This window comes from Nasonia vitripennis (assembly GCF_009193385.2).
Source record: "Nasonia vitripennis strain AsymCx chromosome 4 unlocalized genomic scaffold, Nvit_psr_1.1 chr4_random0003, whole genome shotgun sequence".
NCBI lineage: Eukaryota > Metazoa > Arthropoda > Insecta > Hymenoptera > Pteromalidae > Nasonia > Nasonia vitripennis.
The window spans coordinates 2,439,746-2,461,340 of NW_022279638.1; the positions used below are offsets into that span (position 1 = coordinate 2,439,746).

Here is a 21,595-nt window from a genome sequence, read left to right on the forward strand (position 1 = left end):
TATGTGTTAAATACCAACCACTCTTAATTATTTTCTAAAAAATTTCAGTGCACAATATACTGTGTACAATTTGGACGTATATTAAATATTGATTTCTTTATCGTGTAAATTTATACGTGTAGAACGATATCTAAATATTTATATTTTCCATGTGTGTTCAATCAAAAACATATTGCGCAGAATAAAAACTTCATAAACGTTTGTGTTATATTAAATCGTGTATAATTCTTATGTGTACGAAACTGACCCTGCCTCTGACGCAGATAATGCATTGCAGGATCTTGCTTGGGGTATCTAGCATGCAGAGCGGTCTGTATGATGAGGACTCCTGGGGTAGTTTCTTTCCTTTTGGAAAAGCACAAGTCGCTGTTTCATCCAGTTTGTGGGAAATGTTCCTTCTTCTAGATTAGCGTGAATAGTATGCTTTAAAGAAATATTTGGAATGCCATCCGGCTCTGGGGCCTTGTTGTTTCGTACCCTTCTGCAGGCGGCTAACGATTCCACACCTCTTTAGATGACACTCGGCTCTCCCAGTTGTCTGGGGAACAGTGTAGTCACTACCCGGTGTAAAAGTTTCAAGCATTTTAGTGTGGGCACTTAGCTTTCTTTAATCTTCTTTATTACTATTTTATACGGTCTTGTTCAAACTTGTACTGTCATTCCTTAAGGCACCGTAGTTTGTTTTCGCGAATTTTTTTCTAAAGATTTTTTTTAGCATCCTTTATTTCTTGTCCGCAAGCATCTACTATTTTCTGGCCTCTACTAGTTTTATAGTATTTCTTTCTCGACCGTTGTTCTCGTCTTCTAGTCCAGTGGCACTCAAGGCATAGCAGCGTCACATAATACCTTCATTATTATGGCTTGGTGATTACTATGTGTGTAGTGCTCACTTACTGTCCATGAATCAACTGAGCCAATAAGGCTACTGCTAACAAACGTCAGATCGACAATAGACCCTGCGTCTCCTTTTCTACGGGTACTTAGGTACGGGTGCATCTTTGGTTAACTAGGACCAAATCCACGAGAGCGAAATCTTCCAGGAGTACTCAAACTCTGTGGTTAGTCCTTGTGCTGCCCCACTCCATAGCCCACGAATTGAATTCGCCTGCAATTAGTACCGATTTCCTCCTTACTGCATCTTGTATGAGCCGCTCTAGCAGTTGCTCGAACTGCTTGATTGGAGCGTTAGGTAAAGCGTAGCAGCTATAAACAGTGACACTTGCTACCTTAGCCCGTATAAATCCTTCTTTACGGGTTTTCATTTTTCCACATAAATCAACGTCTCCACATGCCCAGATCACTGCTTTACCCGCAATGTTTATTTCCTACGATCGTTCGTCTAGATCCTTATATTGTTTGCACATAATGGCTACGTCTACCTCTTTCTCGCGGACATACTGGTTGCATAGGTCAGGTCCTGTTCTGTCTCACAGTGGTTTAGATTTAACTACTGGTTGCATAGGTACAGGTCCTGTTCTGTCTCACAGTGGTTTAGATTTAACTGCACTATCTTCATTTTCGTTAGTTCTTTAGTTCTTTTAATGCGGCTCGGTAGGCATGTATAGCTACCAGCTGCATGATCACTCTTTAATTTGTTATAACCCACCCGCAGGCTCTCTCGCACAAGCCCCTAAACACGCGCAACCCGACATACCGTCACTATAGCGCACCGCGCCAGTAGTTCCGCGCCCGACCGCTAGGCGTCCGACGCCACCAGTTCGCCCTCCCTATAGTGGGAGAGCGTTCCGGGGGGCATATAGAGGCGCCGGGCCCGGCGCTAAGGCATCCCCCCCTCCGATCAGATTCCGGATCTAGTATTGGAGCACGGTGCCTAGGCAACCTGCACAGCTTACCAGAACACGGAAATAAATCTGATTTTTGTTTACGAATAAATTACTCTCGTAATTATTTCGCCTCCCCCTCCTTCTCGCATGCCGAGACCATCTTACGCAGCCTTACGGGCCGAATTGGAGCTCACTCGGCTCTATCTCACTCAGGCCCATCGGGCAGGAGTTTTGGAACGGCAACGTCGGCCTCCGCCAGGAGTCGACGCCGCCACTCAGACCGAGCCGACGAGCGCCCATCAAGACTGTGCTACCCAGGTGGATTGGCCTCCTCTCGCCCCTCCTCCGTCTCCGCCGCAACAGCCTGCTCCCGAGCCTGCAGTCGACGTTATCTGCGCCGAGTGGCCGGAGCACCTGGAACTGGTGGACACGTCCGCTCGCCCTGCCTCTCCTGACTTCCGAGCGCTCTTGGCGGCTCCTCCGACAGACCCGCCCCCAGCCGCTCTTCCACGGCTGAGCATCATCAGCAGGAAGATAGCAGCGGGCCAAGCCGCTCGGCCAGAGTCCCGCAAGGTCTTGCTGGTCTCCCCGACCAAACGGAAGGCGTCGCCCTCGCCAGCCGTCAGGAAGCGGACCGCCCCGCAAAAACCCGGGATCCCGAAGCCTAAGGTTGTCCGCAACGAGCTCCTCAGGACTCCGCTGCGACTTCCACCTAGGAAGAAGGTGGCTCACGCCCCTCATCCTCCGGTGTCCTTAGCCGAGGGAAAGATAGCTGAGGCGGCCATTGATCTAACGATCACCGACTAAAGCGCTCCGCGCCTCTTAGTCATTTTTGAGTGGACCGATCCCTCTTTGGGATTGGCCCCGCAATAAATACAAACACAAAGCTCCTCGGAGTTTCCCCTTTCCCCTTATACGAAACTGGGTGGTGTAGCCTTCACCGGGTTGGGCGGCCCTCCCTCGTCCAGACTCGCTCCAAGAGTCGACCTAGAGAGGTCCGAGCAGTGTCCGCTCTCTAGGCAACGAAGAAGCCAAGGACAAGGAACCTCAGCAGGCCTCCTCGCCTGTCTACCTGCTGTCTCGCCACCTGCCTGAGATCAGGCCCTCCTTCACTCCGCTCTTCAGAGAGAGAGAGAGCCTCACGACCACCAGCAGTTCTGCAGCAGCGCACACATCTCTCCCTCCGCTCGCCCGCTCTTTTGGGCCACCCCAACAAGCCCGCTTACATCAAATTCTCTATCCTTTCCCCGGCAGAGAATCCAACTCAGCTCGTTCGTGCAACTTTCTGCTGCATGTCCTTCCGTTTTGCACTTAAAACAGCATTTACTTTTGTTGTACGTCTCTCTACACTTTTTTGCGATACAGCCAAAACCCAGGCATTTATAGCATCTAGGTGGTTGCAGCTCTCAACTAATTTCCCTGATTCTGCAATTAACCAAATCTACTTTGAGCTTTTTCCATGCGATCGTCTTTTGGGCAATCTGGAGCAGCTTTTATAACAAGTGCATCAGGCCTGGTGGGTCTTTCTCGTGGTTTTTTAGTGCCATTTTTGTTCTTGGCACCGGAGCTTCCATGTATATCTTTTTTTTTTGCTTCTTTTTTTCTTTCTGGTAATATAAGCACTCCTGTCGGGGTGGGTCTGCCTTTTCTTCCGAAGACTCCTGTGATTGGATTCATGATATGACTACCATAGAGACTACTTCCTTATCTTTCCTTATTCTCTTAGCATAGTTTTTTTGTCGCTCTCTTACCTGGCTTGGTGATATTGCCTTAAGCTTATTAAGCGTTTTTGTCGTCACGTTTGATGCTTCTATCATCTGTGATGTGTTGTCTTATTTCTGGATATACTGATTCGGTAACATTTCCGCTTTACTTAGCATAAATTCAAGGCCCTCCTTACTCTTTTCCAGCGCCTCTTGTCTTCTTTCAAGTTGCTTAACCTAGATCATAATCGCCAATAGATTGCTTTGAACAGACTTATGAATGTTGGATGCGTTTGACACAACATTATGTATAGAGTCCAGCCTGTCTCGGATCTTCTTCCATATATTTTCTTGTTCTCGCTTAGCATCTCGGATTGCATTCCACATCTCAAGAGCTCCTTTTCCCGCTTTCTCTCTTTGCTTGGTTAAATTATCTATGCTTGATAATAATCTTTATCCCTGTATGTGTCCGACCACTCGCGATTCCCCCTCAACGGAGGCAGCTGATATGGCCTCAACACATGACTGTAAGCGGTGCCAGACTGGGAACATCATACGAGGGTATAGCACGCGATATTGCCTTAGCCCACCTTCACTCTCTCGAACCTTTCACCCTGAACAAAGTGCTTGGCTCTCTGGAGAGTTTCTGGCAGACATCAAGCAATATAACGCACTTGCCTTAGCCGATGACCGGTACTGGCTATGTGACCGGCCCCCCGTCTTGCCGCCAGCGGGAGCCAAAGGTGATTCAGGTCACTTTAGCTCGCAACCTCAGATCGTCTCCCCACCCAGGATCTTCTTTTGGCAGCTCCTTTTGGCACGGATCGCACCGCATGGCAAACGCGGCGAGCTTTTCCCCATTCGCCACCCGGGGGACGCGCTATATACGGGTGTCAGACTTCCCCATGTGGTGTGTGTAAATTAAAATAGCTTAAATAATGTATGTATACGAAGTTGACAACATCGTAAATATTTTAATTTAAAAAAATGTATTACTTATACTACTGATTGATCATCGGCAAGATTGCCGGCATATTTTGACACATGTTATTTTGTCCAATCAATATGTCTGATATTTGACACCATTTAAATCATCTTTTTTTGAAACAGTAATTTTGAGTTTATGTTAGTTTTATTAAATTTATAAATACAAATAATAAAATTCAATTTAATGGTTCATTTTACAATTTTCGAAATATATTTGTTTCTTCGAAGAATTTTATAACATAAAATTTCATAATGTTTCATATCGAAAAGAATTTTTTCCATATAATCTCAGTATAGACTGCATTAAAATGATGAAACATTATATTAACATATTTTATGCAAATAAACATGATTTTCGACTATTTTTTTCTTTCCAAACATACTTAAGAGCAGAATATAATAACTAACATATGTTAACCGCGAGCGGAACCACCGTTTTTTGCTAGTACAATCTTTAAGAGAAAAAAACTATACTATCTTTATCTTTTTTTAGTATTTATTGCTTAACTAATATTTCTGAATATATAGTATATTACGCTACAAGGGCAGGAAGGCTAGGATACCTGCACTGCGCGATATCATGCCCGAGGCGAAGCCGAGGGCATCATTCGCGCATTTCAGGGCTTCTAGCCTTCCTGCCCATGTAGCGTATACTATTTTTCTTTATAGCCAGTCGAAAGTACGTTTATAATTATTAATAAGAACCTCAGCACATTCGATTCCGCGGCCACGTTTATTTTTCTCCTCGCTTTAGCGCCTCTATCGGCCAATCAAGAAACTAACCTACGACGTGCTTCGCTCGTGCTGCAAATGTCGGGGGGCAGACATCGAAAATATATGAAAAATCAATATATGAAATGAAAAATGCGCTTCTGCGTCGAAATCACGAAAAACTTCCTCTTCATCTCCAGATTCATGAGATGAGCACGATTCAGTCATTTTTCAGCTGACTCTGAAGACTCTGTACCGCGAAGAAGATCCTCTCCGTCGGTGTGGAAACGTGGTCGAGAAGTTTCGACTGCAGGAGTTCGACGAGCACGTTTTGCAACTACACCATCAGACAATCCGACCATTCCATACAAGCGCACTCGTGACTCAGCGCAAAAATTTTTCATTCGCTCTCGTACATATAGAGGGCGCGCGTATCCCCCATCAGTGCACAAATTTCGGACTTTCTGCATTGAAATAGATGCGGGACGTATGTACTTTCGACCGAGGTATACAGAAAAATTTATTTTAATCTTTCTTTTTCTTATACACTACCCTGGAGAAAACATTTGCAAACTATTTACCAACAATGACTTATATCAAAATTGGTAAAAAGTATGGCTCATCGTTTCCAATGAACCCGGTTATTTGTTCCAGCTTCGATGTATCCCAACAAATGTTAAGAATTTTAAAATACTAAAGAGTGTGTGATATGGTACTATACGCCTTAAACAAGCTACATAAAATTTCAGTCGTTGGTCATGGCGTCTAAGAGATGTGCTCCAGTTTTTAGTGCATAGATAAGCGTATTGGCCATGGATAGTGTTTGAGTGCGGAAGGTCGTAGTAGTAAGTGTAATTATAGTCAAGCTACTGAGGGAAAGCAATTAAAGGGTAGTAATTAAGAGGGAGTAAGTAAGGGAACTTACTTAGGGGGAGTGATTAGAAGGAAATAAGTAAGGGAAAAAATTCTCGAAATAGCGGTGGCAGCGAAACTTTTTTTTTAAATGGAGAGAGACATACAAAATTAGTAGCATACTTATAAAGCATTAAAAAATAATATTCTCAAGTTAAGAGCTGTTTTATCTAGCGGTTGGTCTTGAGTCTTACATGAGGTCGATCATTATTAAAAGTTCATGTACCCCCTTAAAATGCTCTTAAATTAGCAGGATCTTTAACAAAGCTCTGAATTAACATAGTTTATAAGTAGATTGTTGTTAACTTAGTAAACTGGATCGATATATTTCTTTTGTTATCGTTAACATGACATACCTCAATATTCAAAGTTTTTTTCAGGTATTATAAGAAACAATTCTGTAAAATTTGTATGTACTGATAACAATTTATTTCTTTAGGTGATGATGAAATTATTCTCTCTTACGATACTGTTCAAAATATTACTATTGACTTTACTAGACCAGTTATTATTCTTGGACCCATTAAGGATAAAATTAATGACGATCTTATTACTGAATATCCAGAAAAATTTTCAAGCTGTGTGCCACGTAAGTTTATTACAGAAATAGTTATATTGAATCATAAGAGATGATTGTTCTAAATTATTGAAATAAGCATTATTTAAGTTTAATAGAAAAATCAATCTGCATCATTATAATACTACTCAAACTTTACAAAAAAATTCCAAATACCAAAAAACGCTGTCAATTTATTGACACGTAGTTTTCTCCTATTGAAGTTGCCGTTTTTGTAAATAAAATATTCTTTAATGTATATACCTTTTTTGTCATGTTTTTACGAAATGCTAAAAAAACGAACTGAGTTCTAGAGAGAGTCATATCCTTAGTAAGAATTTAACTCCGTTTTTTTGTCCAACATTAAAATATGAATAAAATTAGTCAGCAAGGAAAAGGTAATTTACAATAAAAATTTATACGTTATATTGTATTGACATCTGTAGGCTGCATTCCTAAATATTACGGAATACATTAACTCTAAAAAAAAATGGAATTCTGCGTATTGTATAAGGTTAGGCGGGATTAATGTATTCCGTACTACTATGCATGCCATCAACATAATGTAATATAATAACATAATTTCGTTTGGAAAGCAATCATAGGTTAAAAAAGAACTGAGATCAATCAAAAAAGACAAGTTTATCACTATATTATTTGAGTCGTAATGTAGCAAACACAAAATTGTTGTGTTCAATTAGAAGTTATTTGAGGCGAACAATTGCTAGCTTGAACTCAAATAATATCTTGATCAATGCAAAAGACTCTTAATATACAAACTTGCAATGCCCGTTTTATTTTATTCATGGTGTTGTCTATCAGTAACTTTGCATGTTTATAAATGTAATTAAAAATAGTATTCAACATGATTCATCATGTTTTCCTTATATATAGCAAAACAGCTTGTCAATGAAAAAGAAAAGTGAGGCAAATTTGTACAAAAAGCAGTACAAATACAGTTTCTAACAGTACTATGTGAATTGTTTGCTTTTATTTGTATTTTTCATAACCCTAGCAATGCACGAGAATTAAATAAGAAATATATGAGTAGTTTTTATCATTCTAAATATGAAGAATGTCCCTGGTGGAAATAAAAAAAGACTAAAACTGTTCTAAAGTGTGCAAAACTGTGCCAAACCATTTTCATTTCGGTCATTCGTGGCATAGTGGAGTATATTTTTAGTACAGTTTTGGCACTGCTTGGCACATATTTAAATGTATGCATAATAAATTATTGCCGTTTGGCATACATTGGTACAGATAGCTACAGCCACATTGAGTGTGGTATTATGTATTATGAGTCATTATGTGCCAATATTGTACCATTTTGTCTCAATATTATGCCATTCTGTGCCAATATTATACCAAACTGAGAAAAAAAACTGTGCTGTAATATATGAAGAATAAGCACGGAAGTTTGATTATGCCAGACTGATTCATTTTTACATACATTTTTGCAGTTCGTAAGTAAGTACTTCATTTGTTTGAACTTCAAATGACTGATTAAGCGAATTACAATTAAGAGAATCAACTACATCGGTTGTATCCTTCTCAATTATCTCTATATAGCGATGATCCATATTCAATTCTAATAAATTTTTATTTTTATAAGATATTTTTTCTAATTTATTATCAATACGTATAGTTATTTCACTGTACTTTGTATCTATAAGAAAACCAAGTTCTTTTATCGTGTAAATTCCGAGAATACAATCACGTATTAATTTTGGAATAATAAGAAAAACTAAATCTTTCGTGAAAATACTGATTTGCGTACAAGACATTATCTGTTAGGTTAAGCGAGTTGATTTTAAGCCAGTTTTTTACTTTATCAATGTTAGAAACGTAAAAATTTTTTGATATGCAAGCAACTTGACTTCCCGTGTCGATTAAGGCTTTTACTTAATGTCATTTATTTTGATATTAATTTCTGGACACGCACAAATTTCATTCTCATTTATTTTTTCGTTAGATTCATATAGTACGTCATCAGGAGGATCGTTAAAAATCGGGCAGGGTTAGTTTCACACACATAAGTATTTTACACCAATTACATTCAACACAAATTTTAATGTGGTTTAATTCTGCACAGTGTGTTTTAATTTCAACACACACAAAAATAATAAATATTTTAATATCGTTTTACACTTGTATTTCTACACAATAGAAAAATGGATATTTTATAATTCCTTAAATTTTAGATAATATATTGTGCACTGTAATTGTTTATAAAATGAAAAATTTTAGTTGATATTCAACACATATTTTTCTATACAACAAAATTATACGCAATTTCATTTTCGTTTAGTAATAATTTGTTTTACACTAACATTAAAACATTACACGTCCGATTTATACACGATATATAGTTATTTTTATTCTACACGTATCGTTACACACGTAGAAATAAGTAAATGTTATGCTCTTAATTGTACACATATTATTGTGCACTATCATACAAATTAAGTATTCTATACACGACCAATTTATACGCAATTAAAGTTATTTGTATTCTACACATATTGTTATACACGTTGAAATAGGTAAAAATTATATTCAAAATAGTACATATATTATTGTGCATGATCATATAAATTAAGTATTCTACACGACCAATTTTTCATTTCACAGATATAAATAGTTGAACACATTGTTTTAAATAGGAAAATCAAGTAAAAAGTTGTACACATATTATGTGACAACAAAGATGAACATAACGAAAGGGGGCAACAATTATGCCTTTCGGTCTTTTTGTTAATGGTGATGTTCAGCTTACGCAATGCGGCGCAAACCTATCAGCGTTTCGTCAAAGAGATTATACGCGGACTCGTCTTCGTCTACGCGTACATCGATAATTTTTCTCCACACGGCGCGTAAAGTGCGTACTGGACGCCCTCTGGGCGGAAACTACACTTCATATTTTACGCTTCTCGTGGGGGAAAGAAGTATATGCACCATGGAAGTAAGTAGAGAAAGCCACTACTTTTACTCTTGGTGCATAATCTACTAATCTTGATCGCGTTTAAAAATGTAACTCAGCATTTAGAGCATCTATAAATTTTAGCTCCGAAAAAGACCTTTAAGTAGCTTAAGTTCGAACGCGTTGCTAAGCAATGCTGGCAACAATGTTTTTTTTTTAAATTCCAATTTCATTTCACAAGGGCGGTGACACAACGAAGTCAAGAAAGACGCACACAAACATAGATGACGCATACGTTAAGTGCTACGGAAAGCGCGAAGGTTTACAGGAACCGAAAAAGAAAGGGAAACCCGCAAACTAGGGTTGTGCGAGTTCCCGAAAAGTCGAGTTTCCCGTCCGAAAACTCGACTCGACGAGCTCGGGTCGAGTCTCGAGTCGAGTCGAGTTACTCGAACTGTTCGAGCCGCTCGAAAATTTTGATTTGCTCGATAATTTCGATCTGCTCGAATTTTTCGATCTGCTCGAATTTTTCGATCTGCTCGAATTTTTCAAGCTGCTCGACTTTTTCAAGCCACTAAAATAAGATTTTGTAAAAATAGATGTTTTAAAAATAATTTTTTTTAATCTGCTCGATAATAAGTTCATGCCGATCAAACTTTTCGAGCCGCTCGAAGTTGACGTGTCGATCGATCTTTTCGAGCCGATCAAAAATTTCGAACCGATCGACAATTTCCCGCAGCTCGAAAAATTCAGGAACTCGGCTCAAACTCGACAAAAAAACTTGACCCGACCCGACTTGAGTTTTTTAGGAACACGCACAAGCCTACTGCAAACACAGTTCGCTTCTGGTGAAAATCAGACGGAGGTTAAATTATCCAGGTGTAGCGAAAAATACGGTGACGAGGATTTCCCAAATAAGTGTTGCTGAATGTTTCTCTCTTATTCTTTCTCTTTCTTTTGGAGCTTTTCTTTTACTATTTTCTGTCCCTTTCTCTTATGATTTGTCGTATGTTAAACCTTTTTCTCTAATGCTCTTTCTGTCTCTCGTATCATTCTCATACCTACACGTTATGCTTAATGTTTATGCTTTGGCAGGTTACAAAATTCATATAATCGGGATCTACGAGGAGCTAGCCTAATTTTTATGTGCTACGATTTATGTGCGAACCCTGCAGAATTTAGAACAGCAGGAAATAAATGTTAATGGCAAACATAACCATGATCCTGACCAACTGCTGTTATTGAGGAAACGCTTTGATATAGCTCTGAAAGCAAGAGCTCGAGAGCGCGCAGTAGTTGATGAGCCAAAGAATGTATATGATCATGTGGCCGCTCTACCAGAGTGAGTGTTTATAAATTAACCCTTTCTCCTCTCTCTCTCTCTCTCTCTCTCTCCTCTCTCTCTCCTCTCTCTCTCTCTCTCCTCTCTCTCTCCTCTCTCTCTCCTCTCTCTCTCTCTCTCCTCTCTCTCTCCTCTCTCTCTCTCCTCTCTCTCTCTCTCTCTCTCTCTCTCTCTCTCTCTCTCTCTCTCTCTCTCTCTATTATATAAATGCTTTACCTAATACCGCTAACACCTATATAAATATAGGGGGAGCCCAGGTCAATTTTGAATCATCTGTGCGTAATCTGGGGCTGGTGCTAGACTCCAAGCTCACATGGAAAGAGCACGTTACGCAAATTTGTAAACGTGCTCACTCTTTAATGTATCGCCTCTATTTCTTTCGGAAGAGCACCAGCCTCAGGCTGCGCAAACATCTGGTGCAGGCACTCCTTTTCCCTCTCATTGACTACTGCTCACTTGTTTACTGTGACTTATCACAAGAACTTGACCTAAAACTACAGAGACTTGTCAATACGGGGATCCGCTACATCTATGGTGTAAGGAGGGACGAGCACATCTCCCCTTACAGGCGTGAGCTGCAATGGCTCACCACCGCCGGACGTAGGAAATATTTTATGGCCTGTTTTCTAAGGAAAATTTTCAACACCTCTACACCATCTTATCTAGTTGCCTATTTTGATTTCCACGTCGCGCTCAGGCCTGTGAGGGGTGAGGTGACTCCACTGGACATTCCGCCCTTCAAAACGGAGACACTAAGGAACTCATTTTTCATCAGCGCCTCTTACCTCTGGAATAGCCTGCCATCTCAAATACGTAACACACAATCCATATCTAACTTTAAAATACTAGCGAAAAATTACTTTTTCAATATGGAAAAAACTTAAACATCACACAAACATCCACACTTCCACTTTCATCTCATCTCACCTCATACCATTTCATTTCACACTCGTCACTCGTGCTATCACCAAACTCACACACGCCTACACCAAACTCACACACTGAATACCTTATACTTTTTATTTTACTTCTTTATATTGATATATGTACAACATAATGTACAATAATAAAAATTAATTAATCTAATCTAATCTCTCCTCTCTCTCTCTCTCTCTCTCTCTCTGGTTGGGCTGAACAGAATAAGCTAAAACTTAATGTTGCTAAAACTAAAGCAATTGTCCTGGGCTCTCCCTACTACATAAACGCATTACCCTCAATAGCTAACACTTTCATTAACATAGGGGGTGCCCAGGTCAGCTTTGAATCTTCCGTGCGTAATCTGGGATTGGTGCTCGACTCTAAGCTTACGTGGAGGGAGCATATTACACAAGTGTGTAAGCGTGCTCACACACTAATGTACAGGCTTTACTTTTTCAGGAAAAGCACCAATCTCAGGTTGCGCAAGCACTTAGTGCAGGCCCTCCTGTTTCCTCTTATAGACTACTGTTCCCTCGTATACTGTGACCTGACGCAGGAACTCGACCTAAAACTTCAGAGGCTCGTGAATACAGGAATTCGGTACATCTATGGTGTAAGAAGAGATGAGCACATTTCCCCATACAGGCGGGAGTTGCAGTGGCTAACCACTGCCGGACGCAGGAAGTATTTCACTGTTTGTTTCCTAAGAAAAATGTTTAACACAGCCGTACCATCATACGTACTGGCATACTTTGACTTCCGCGTCACACTTCGGCCTGTTAGGGGGGAGGTGATACCTCTGGATATTCCGACATTCGCGACGGAGACGCTGAGGAACTCGTTTCATATCAGCGCCTCATACCTATGGAACAACCTGCCATCTCACATTCGTAACACTACATCTGTCTCAGGTTTCAAGAGACTAGCTAAAGAGCACTTTCTTGAGCTTGAAAACACAAACACTTGAATTCGCTTGTACACATTCACTCAAACGCACACACACACGCCTGTACACACTCACGCAAACGCACACACTCACACACTCTCGCTTGACCCATCTTCACACTATCATACTTTCACAATACACATTTTTACTGTACTACTATTGCTGCTGTATACATTTTATCGTACAACATACTGTACGTCAAATAAATCTAATCTAATCTAATCTAATCTAATCTCTCTCTCTCTCTCTCTCTCTCTCTCTCTCTCTCTCTCTGCGCCTGGGGTTGCTCCTGTAGAGTTAGGTGAAGGCTCATAGGGAGAGGGTGGTTCGCTGGGCGCAAAGATGTTTTCCCCGTTGCCACAGGTGTTGGCGGTGGCTGATCGATGCCTCATTCTACGTAGAATTCGTTTGCTGAGCGACGTTGTATCTTCCCTTTTGCGCCGACAATCAGTAAACCTCTATTCGCCAACTCCTGCCGTAATTCATTACCTGACAACGCAACTATCCAGTCATTGATGGACGCTACTGAAGTCATTTTATTTTTAACCTATCGGTAACGACCTACGAAATTTTCACTTACTCTCACTCATGCTGGTTACGTTTTCGAGTCGAAGTTTTTCCTGTATGTTATCCGGCGAATGCTTATTTCATTTTAAGCACACGTGACTGGGTGCCAGTTCATAACCTACAATTTTCGTGCACTAAGTTTTAGCACAAAAACCGGCTACAATAGCCCAAACTGTCCGAAATTACGACAGACCAACGCGACTGCGCTGTTCTATATTAGTATCCGAGATTTTACTTTTAAGAAAAACGATACTTTCCATAATTGTTTCTAAGTGATTTTTATATATTATCACATTCGTGTGCTTATGAGTGATTTTTTATAGAAGTTGTCAAAAAAAAAAAAAAAACGCTGTCATTTATATAATATAAACAATTTTGTATATGATTTGCTTAAATCATTATCTTATTCACCAGTGTGAAAGGACGGTGAAGTTAGCTGCGCATCAAAAATTATAGGGAATCGCTTTTCACCTTTTTTACATATCCTCACATTTCTCATATAATAATATATTACGATATTTAGAATTAAGAGGTTGCCGATGCATACTCTGCGATCCGGAGCAGTAACAGTAACTAGCTGGCCAGGGTAGCCAATGACAAGGTTCAGGTTGTTTTCGGTATCTTGGTATAAAAATCGTTCGAGGTTGGTGTCTAGAGGTACAGGGTGGCCGATGACGAGGTCTAGGTGGCGCGCTCCGTGGTTTTTTGTGTCTAGGTGTAAAAATCATTTAAGGGCGGTGTCTAGGTCTACAGGGTGGTCGATGACGAGGTCTGAGTAGTTCGCACCGTAGTTTTTGGTGTCTAGGTGTAGAAATAATTCGATGGTAGTGTATATCAGAACAATCAGTGATTTATGTTAGTGATGAAAATGTTACAAAAAAGCTGTGGTCGAAAGGTGCTAAAGATGCTTACATTTTATTTTTACGACGTCGAGTATGAAATACTCAAAAAAATTTACTAAAAAGGATTGAAATCTCTAAAAAAAATTAACTTTTAAAAAAGTAAAAAGTTAGGCGAGTTTGATATATTCCGCAACGAAATTGCAGATAGAAAAGAACTGAGATCAATCAAAAAATGTCAAGTTTATTATATTTAATCGTAATGAAGCAAGGAACAACTCTCAAGATAATTACTATTTAACTTGACATGCCTGTTTCATTTTGTTTATTGGTGAACAACTTGAATTTTCTTTTTATGTATTAGAACGCCGTACAAACACTATAAGTACAATGAAACGGGCATGGCAAGTTACGAAGTAATTATCTTAAGAGTTGTTCCCCGAGTTGCTACACGCATTTACAATTTCCACGCATCCACTATAATTATTTTGCAACCAAGGTACGAATACTATAGACGCAACCTGACTGCTCCGAAAACGCGGTCCTCACCCGCGTCCGATTGCTTATGGCGAGACCTGTATGATTTTTCCAACTTTAACACTTTAGCACTATTAACTTCGTATTACAAACGATAGATAGCTGACACAAATTTTAAATAATTAGCGGAGACAGCCGCGGAAGTAAAGTAATTGCGCACTACATTTCAACGTGGGTTGACTAGTCGAAATAACCGTTACTACCGAGACGTGGAGCTATGCACTCGCGAGGGAAGCTAGCTAAAAGAACTCGAAACGATACCAACCTTTCACTTTCAGAGTGGTGGCTCAAAGATGATGACCAGGAAACCACACTGGACACTTGATGAAACGAGGGATAGCCAGGCGAAAAGCTGCATCCGCTCGGGCTCAGTCATGACAGGAGAGTTACTTGAGCTTTCTGCGTTTGCTGCCAAGGCCCGCTGGAGAAATGGAGTGAGAGTCTGCGAAGTTCGAACTCTCGCAACAAAAGACAGCCCAACGCTCGCAGATAATTATAGGCGGGATACCGATAATTATAGGATTCGAGTTAGTAAATACGCCACCGATATCAGGGTCTTTAATTCAAGTGTGCGATTTACATCTTGAGCGCGAAAAGGCAGACGTTAAAATCCCCGAAACCCCACAGATGACTGCAACACAGGTCCTGCTGCATCGGGCTCTAGTGCTGGCAGCCTCTACTACGGTACCGCCATCAACGCACGGCGCTTTACGATGCATATGCCGCTGCTTGAACGCCCTGTTGTATCGCTAACCGCTGTTTTCGTCGTGCCAACCTTGCTCGCTATCTCCTCTCGTTCCTTCTCGACCTCTGTGAGAGCCGACGACGGCTGTTGTGCTGCTCGACCTTCTTGAGTGCCTCTCTATCTCTTGCGCCGTTCGCTCGAAATGATAACAGACGCGATTAGCTCATTCTCACAGACACATACACTCACCATGTTACAAAATATAGAATACATCTGAGCCAAAACAAGCACGTTCGTGGCACGTTGGATATACATACAACTAGCTCAAGGACACTGCAATACTTTAAAAGCACAAGCAACCGTCTACTTCGCTATATTTTTGAAAAACAAGCTAGTGGTTGCAAGTTTGTCTCCACTCGAGCGGCTCCTGCTGTTTGCGAGCAGAAAAACATAGTAATGCTGCCAGAATATTAACGCGTCTGCTGCAAAAGTGCGCGGTATTTTGCTTTTTTATTGAAAAGTAACTTGTTTCTGCAAGTACATCTTTTGCCTAGTCAGTGCAGCCGAGTTCGATGCCAAATTAAAAGTCAAACTGCCTAAAATTGAATGTGCCTGCTTCAAATCTCTAGTTTTTCGGAAATCTAATCAAAAATAAGTTTGTATGTATAAGCTTGCCTCCTCTCGGGTCGGTGATGCTATATTCAATACAAAAATGAGAGTTAGGTTACAAGAACTTACGTGAATCTGTTGTCAAGAGGAAACCCGGAGTTTTCTGCTCTACCTGCTAAAGTAAAGGCACTTCTTTGATTTTCTTTTTCATACTGCAACTTATAAGGCTGGAGCAAATATGTCCTATTTATCAGAGCTTCTTGGCCTCTCTTTCGCTAAGTATTACTATGATCATTCTGAGGCTTCTCGTGTCAGGCTTTAAAAATAGTCATCCTCTTAGCAGAAATAGCAATCTTCTAGTTTTTTCTGTAGCTTCTGAGTCTATGTTCCACATTTTCACTTCGGGTCTCTTTTCGTGATTCATCCCAAACTTTACTTTCTTTACTTCTGTTGTAATCACAGTCCTGCCAGACTCTTTCCTCACGTTTAGGAGGATGCATTTGCTTCTTGTTTGTTTAACTTCTAACGCTATCATTTAACTGGTATCCGAGTTAATCTCCTTTCGACTGTCTACCAGGACATTTGTGTACGTCTTGTCATACCCTAATTTTGCTACTAGCCCTTTTAACCGTTTGTTCTTGTTGGGCCTGACTTTCTCCAATAGCTTTGATAAACTGTGAAGCACTCTTGAAACAACCGGCTCACGCTGCATTACCACTTTGTCACGTCCTTGTCTTTTCCTACCTTCCTTTTGTTATGTCCTAAGCTATTGAAAGTTGTCACCGGACAGTAACTCTACGGGTTATTTTGCTTTCATAAGCATGAACGAGGATAAAGCTTCAGAGCGCGAAGCTGAGCGCAGTCGGTGCTTGACTACCTTTGCGATTTGTTTAATAGAACGGCCTCCAGTAGCCGCCGGAAAATCTTTCGAAATTGCACTGTTTTCGTTACACGCACTGATTTTAGTTAAACTCTTTAACGTTGATTCCGTAAACTTTCGAGAAATTTGTGGTAAGGACGTTACTCTAATTGTAATGTCGTTATCGCGAATATGGTGGGCTAATTGAGTCTCTAATTATGAGAGAGAAAGAGAGAAGTGCGCGATAGAGGCATGCAGCCTATTTAATTAAAATCACTTACCTTTTCCTTTATCTCTGCGATGGGCCTGCTCTGATTCCAGCACGTCCTCTCAGCGGCGTTGGCTCAGCTTCCGAAGCGGATGGTTTCGATTGGAACGGGGCGTCGGGGTCAGGAGCTTTCAATTTAAATGTGTACTCGCGATGTAAATTTTAATACAGTTTATTCAATTTGCCACAAAATTTAGATAACGCTTGCTCGCAACTATCAAAAACTTTTGAATTATTTATCGAAAACAAGGAACCACAACGTAAATGTTCTACGACTGCAAATTAATTAAATTTAAATGATAGAAGTTTTCGAGGTCTTTTTGCTAGTCGAAATATTATAAGTCCCGGATCTGAATTTTCCTAAGTCCCGTGTTGTAAAAGTGATTCTATGTCGCGATCTGCCGAAATAATTCTAAGTCCTGGCGCGATCAAAAATATTCTAAGTCTTTGCACTGCCCAAAATATTCTAAGTCCCGAACGGTCGAAAATATTTAAAGTTTCAAGATGTTATACCGGACCGGGCTCGGGCAGAGCTTTCGCGTGGCAACGTTTTTGAAGCAGACTGACGATGTGAGGACCTGTTGCTGGGCTCTTTTATGCTCTCCTAGGAGAGGCGATCTCCGATTTTTCGTCTCCTCGACGGGGTGGGTGTTTGGCCAATTAGGTGGCCTAGATGCAGCTTCTTGCCTTATTTGGAGCTATTTACGCATGTGACGTTGTAGAGAGGGCCAATCAGAAAATCAGAGTAAAAATCCTCTTCTCTAATACATCGAGTCCCATCGTGCTCTTCTCCTGTCAAACTCGCCTCTGATTTACCTTCTTTATCTGCAGACTCATAGAAGCTTCCTTTGTGCATTTTGAGCCGACTTGCGCGCTGTCCTCTTTGGCGGCTCTTCGAGCTTCCAGCGCGCGTGACTTATGTGTCACTTGCCGATAGCGTTGCGTGCTCCGCGGCCTCTCTTCATTGCACGTGTATCGCTTTTTGGTATGCGCGGTCCATGATGTACAGTAGGCCTCTCGTTTTTTTCTCTCTACTTGCGTCTGCTGTGTTCCCGCCGTGGAGCCGAGATGTGTGCGTGCATATCGGTGTGCTTCGCTTAGCTTTGTGCCTCCGCTGTAGGACTGCAATATGTGCGTGCATATCGGTGTACTTCGCTTGATCTCTCGCCGTGGAGTCGTAAGGTGTGCGTGCATATTGGTGTGCCTCGCTTAGCTTTGAGCCTCCACTGTAGAACTGCAACGTATGTGTGCGTATCGGCGTGTCTCGCTTGGCTTCTTGCCGTAGTGTCGTACTGTGTGTGTACATATCGGTGTTCTATTTTATCCTTGTTGTTTTATGCGAATCTACTATTATTGATTTTCTTAATTGATTTTACTTTGAATTTAACTATTTTTTCGTGTTTACTTCGCCTTTATGTTGTCGTTCCTTATTCTTATTAATTAAATTAATTATTGAATTTGTCGAGTTTGCTATACACTGCATTCTAGTAGGAAGGGTATCGATGGATTTACTTTATAATAACTAATCTTATTAGTTTTTAGTATTTTAAGAATGCAAAAGAAAGTGAGCATTTCACACTTTTTTCTCTCTTATTTTCCGGATTTCTAATTTAGCTATTTTTTGAGAAATAACGATACTAATTGTCTTTGCTGAATAAATACATACACTGTTAAGATATATTGAAATATGTATTAGGTTTCTCAATTACATTGGCGTCAGCCTATGGCCATGCGTGCGACGCTTACAGTTTCTCCGGCCTGAATGCGACTGACTCGTATTCACATAGCGATAGCCGTCGGTAAAGTCCCTTTTTTACTTACAGCTTACTTTTAACTCTTCCGAATATATCACAAATCTCTCTCTCTCTCTCTCTCTCTCTCTCTCTCTCTCTCTCTCTCTCTCTCTCGCATTCACGTACATCAGGCGTTTCTCTTTCGCAGCAGAGTTACAAGTACGTGCCGCGACATGCGTTCCCGGAAAACTCTCCCTCGCTGTCTTTTCCTGGAAGTCTCTCTTTTCCGAACGAATAATAACTGTGAAACGCAATTATTATTCGTTCAGAAAAGGCGGCCTTGCGATGGACAACGTATCGTCGCAATAGGCACTGATTAGTAAAGGGGATCTACCTCCGCTGAGACACGTACCCTCCCAAACTTCTGATGGGGCAAAACCTTTCCTATGCTTATACATTACCCTCTCCTCTATAAATATCAATCGAAAGCAAGGAGGGGCATCTTTTAGATTCCAGAGTTCTCACTGGTAGGGCGAAGCTCTGCCCAAACGCAACTTAACTATTATTCTGTAACGGAACTTAGTCTTTGAAAGTTCGCCCAGTTTTCGGACTGGGTTGCATTTCACTTTCGACACAAGTTATACCTATTCGAGGTCTTATCGCTTGTACTATTTATACTCTGAAATCTTGAATAAACTATCAAACTTCGTATTTGAAATTGTCTACGAATTATTTTATTCAAAACTCCGCGCCCTTGAGACGAGCCGCAGCGCCAGCCCAAAGAAGAGCCCAGTCAGTCGGTAACTGCAGATCATCACTCTTAAAGTAAGTCATTCAACTTCGTTATAATCTTTAACTCTAATTTCTGTGTTCCATGAAGAGTCATTGTGTCAATTTATCGTGAGTCTTGCTACTCCGTGAGCTAACACCTAAACACCAGAAGTTAAGTAAATATTAGAACTCCTCTCCATAATGTAAAATTAGTTGAAATAGGAAACAAACGTAGGAGGATAACCCTTGGTTTTTCAGAAAATAAACACACAAACTATTAATATATAAACATTGGCAACGTTTCGTTCAGGGTGAGGGCCTCTTCAAGCCATAATAATCAACTATATAATATCACAAGGGTTATCCTCCTACGTTTGTTTCCTATTTCAACTAATTTTACCAGAAGTTAAGCTACTGTTCGAACTGTGCACTCTGCTTTACCTCTTTCCTAGGCGGTGTCGTGTATGCGAGCTGCGCTAAATAAAAGGTCATATCGACTTGGACTGAGTAATACTTTCTCGCGTGCGTATATTCGCTCTGTGCGACCGCCCGGGCTTAACAGAATCAACAAACACTTGAATAGCTTTTAACTATATTGAATTAATATATCTTAACAAGAGTCAAATATATACCAAGCATTTTTTGTGAATTCTTAATTCTTACTTGCATTAAAAATGTATTATTTCTGAATCATGATATAATTTTTTTTTTTTTCAAAATTGAATCGTGCTACCAAATTGGTTAGTAGATTAATAACACAATAAAATGTAAGATCAATAGCCATGTGCTTTTTTATGTCCAGGACGCGCCTGAATACAATGCAGCTGCCAAAGCCAGTTACATGTTTGCAGTCCTCTTCTCTTTGTCCATCCTCTTTCGCCAAACTTTTTAAAAGGAACAAACTCTTTTTCTCTATCTTCCCTAGTTCTTTCAACGCCTTTGCTCGGCCCGTTTTGATCGGCCCATGCACGTTTATTTATTTCACCGCAACTGTACACTTATCTTCTCCCCGCTTCACTTCTTAGCCCCAGTCTTCCAGGGGTATTCCCGCCGGATGGCCTCGTGGTCCGCTTTTGCCGGGCAATACGAGGAGTTGCGTACTCCGGGGTGGCCGCAGATGTAGCAGCGGCGTTCCTCCTCCCGCTTCTTCTCGCGGTACGCCTGCTGTTGGCTCGCCTGGCTCTTCGCGAATTTTTCGTCCAAGCGAGCGTGGTTTAGTTTACGCTCGAGTTCTCTTGCTCGCGCAGTTGCCTCCTTCTTCTCCTTCTCAAGCTTTTCTCGCTTGAGGCGCATAGCCTCGAAGCACTTGCAAACCCCCTGCTCACAGCGTTGTTCGTCACGATGGCGGATCTCTTGGGCTCGCCGAGTTGCCCGGATCGATGCCTGCTTCTCGGGACGGTCGTGGATGCGCGCGGCCCATCTCACGGCTTGGGGAGGCACGTTGCTGTCAGCCTGGCGAATAAATTCGTCGAACCGACGGAACGCGGCCATCTCCCACCTCTCGATCTCCTCGACATTCCACATCAGCTCCTCGAGCTCTTCTTCGAGAGCGTCCCAGGCGAGGTCGGCTGATAAAGCGGTAGTCGTGCTGGAAGACGAAGGGCTCAGTCATCCGCCCCGCGCATCTTCATCCGACGATGGTGTTGTTACTGTACGCGCGAAGTTCTCTCCACCCCACGCACCTACGTCCGACGATGGTGTCGCGCCTGAGCGCGTGGGGCTCTCAGCACTTCTCACGCCTTTGCCCGAGGACGGTACCTCCACAGTATCCGCAGGGCTCTCTTTTCCTTTGCCCTGCGATTCCTGCGTGCTGGCCATTTCGATGACGGTTTCGTCCAGCAGCCCTTCATCTTCGCTGGCATCTTCGTCGTCTTCGCTGGCGCAGTATGACTCGCTTTTTGAGTGCTGCTAACACTGCTTTCCCGTTAGCTTTTTATAGAGGCACGCA

General features: G+C 41.4%; 1 protein-coding gene across 16 annotated transcripts in view; it reads left to right on the forward strand.

The window, feature by feature from the left end:
* Nucleotides 1-21,595, forward strand: part of LOC100119218 (disks large 1 tumor suppressor protein) — a 1,703,670-nt gene that overhangs the window by 1,459,572 nt on the left and 222,503 nt on the right. For all 16 annotated transcript variants that reach the window (XR_004227336.2, XR_004227337.1, XR_004227338.1 and 13 more), the window contains one exon: nt 6,537-6,686. Coding sequence is in view for 13 of the 16 variants with exons in the window: in XM_031928125.2 (XP_031783985.1) it covers nt 6,537-6,686 (150 nt within the window). In the remaining 3 variants the exon portion in view is untranslated. The remainder of the gene's footprint in view (nt 1-6,536; nt 6,687-21,595) is intronic.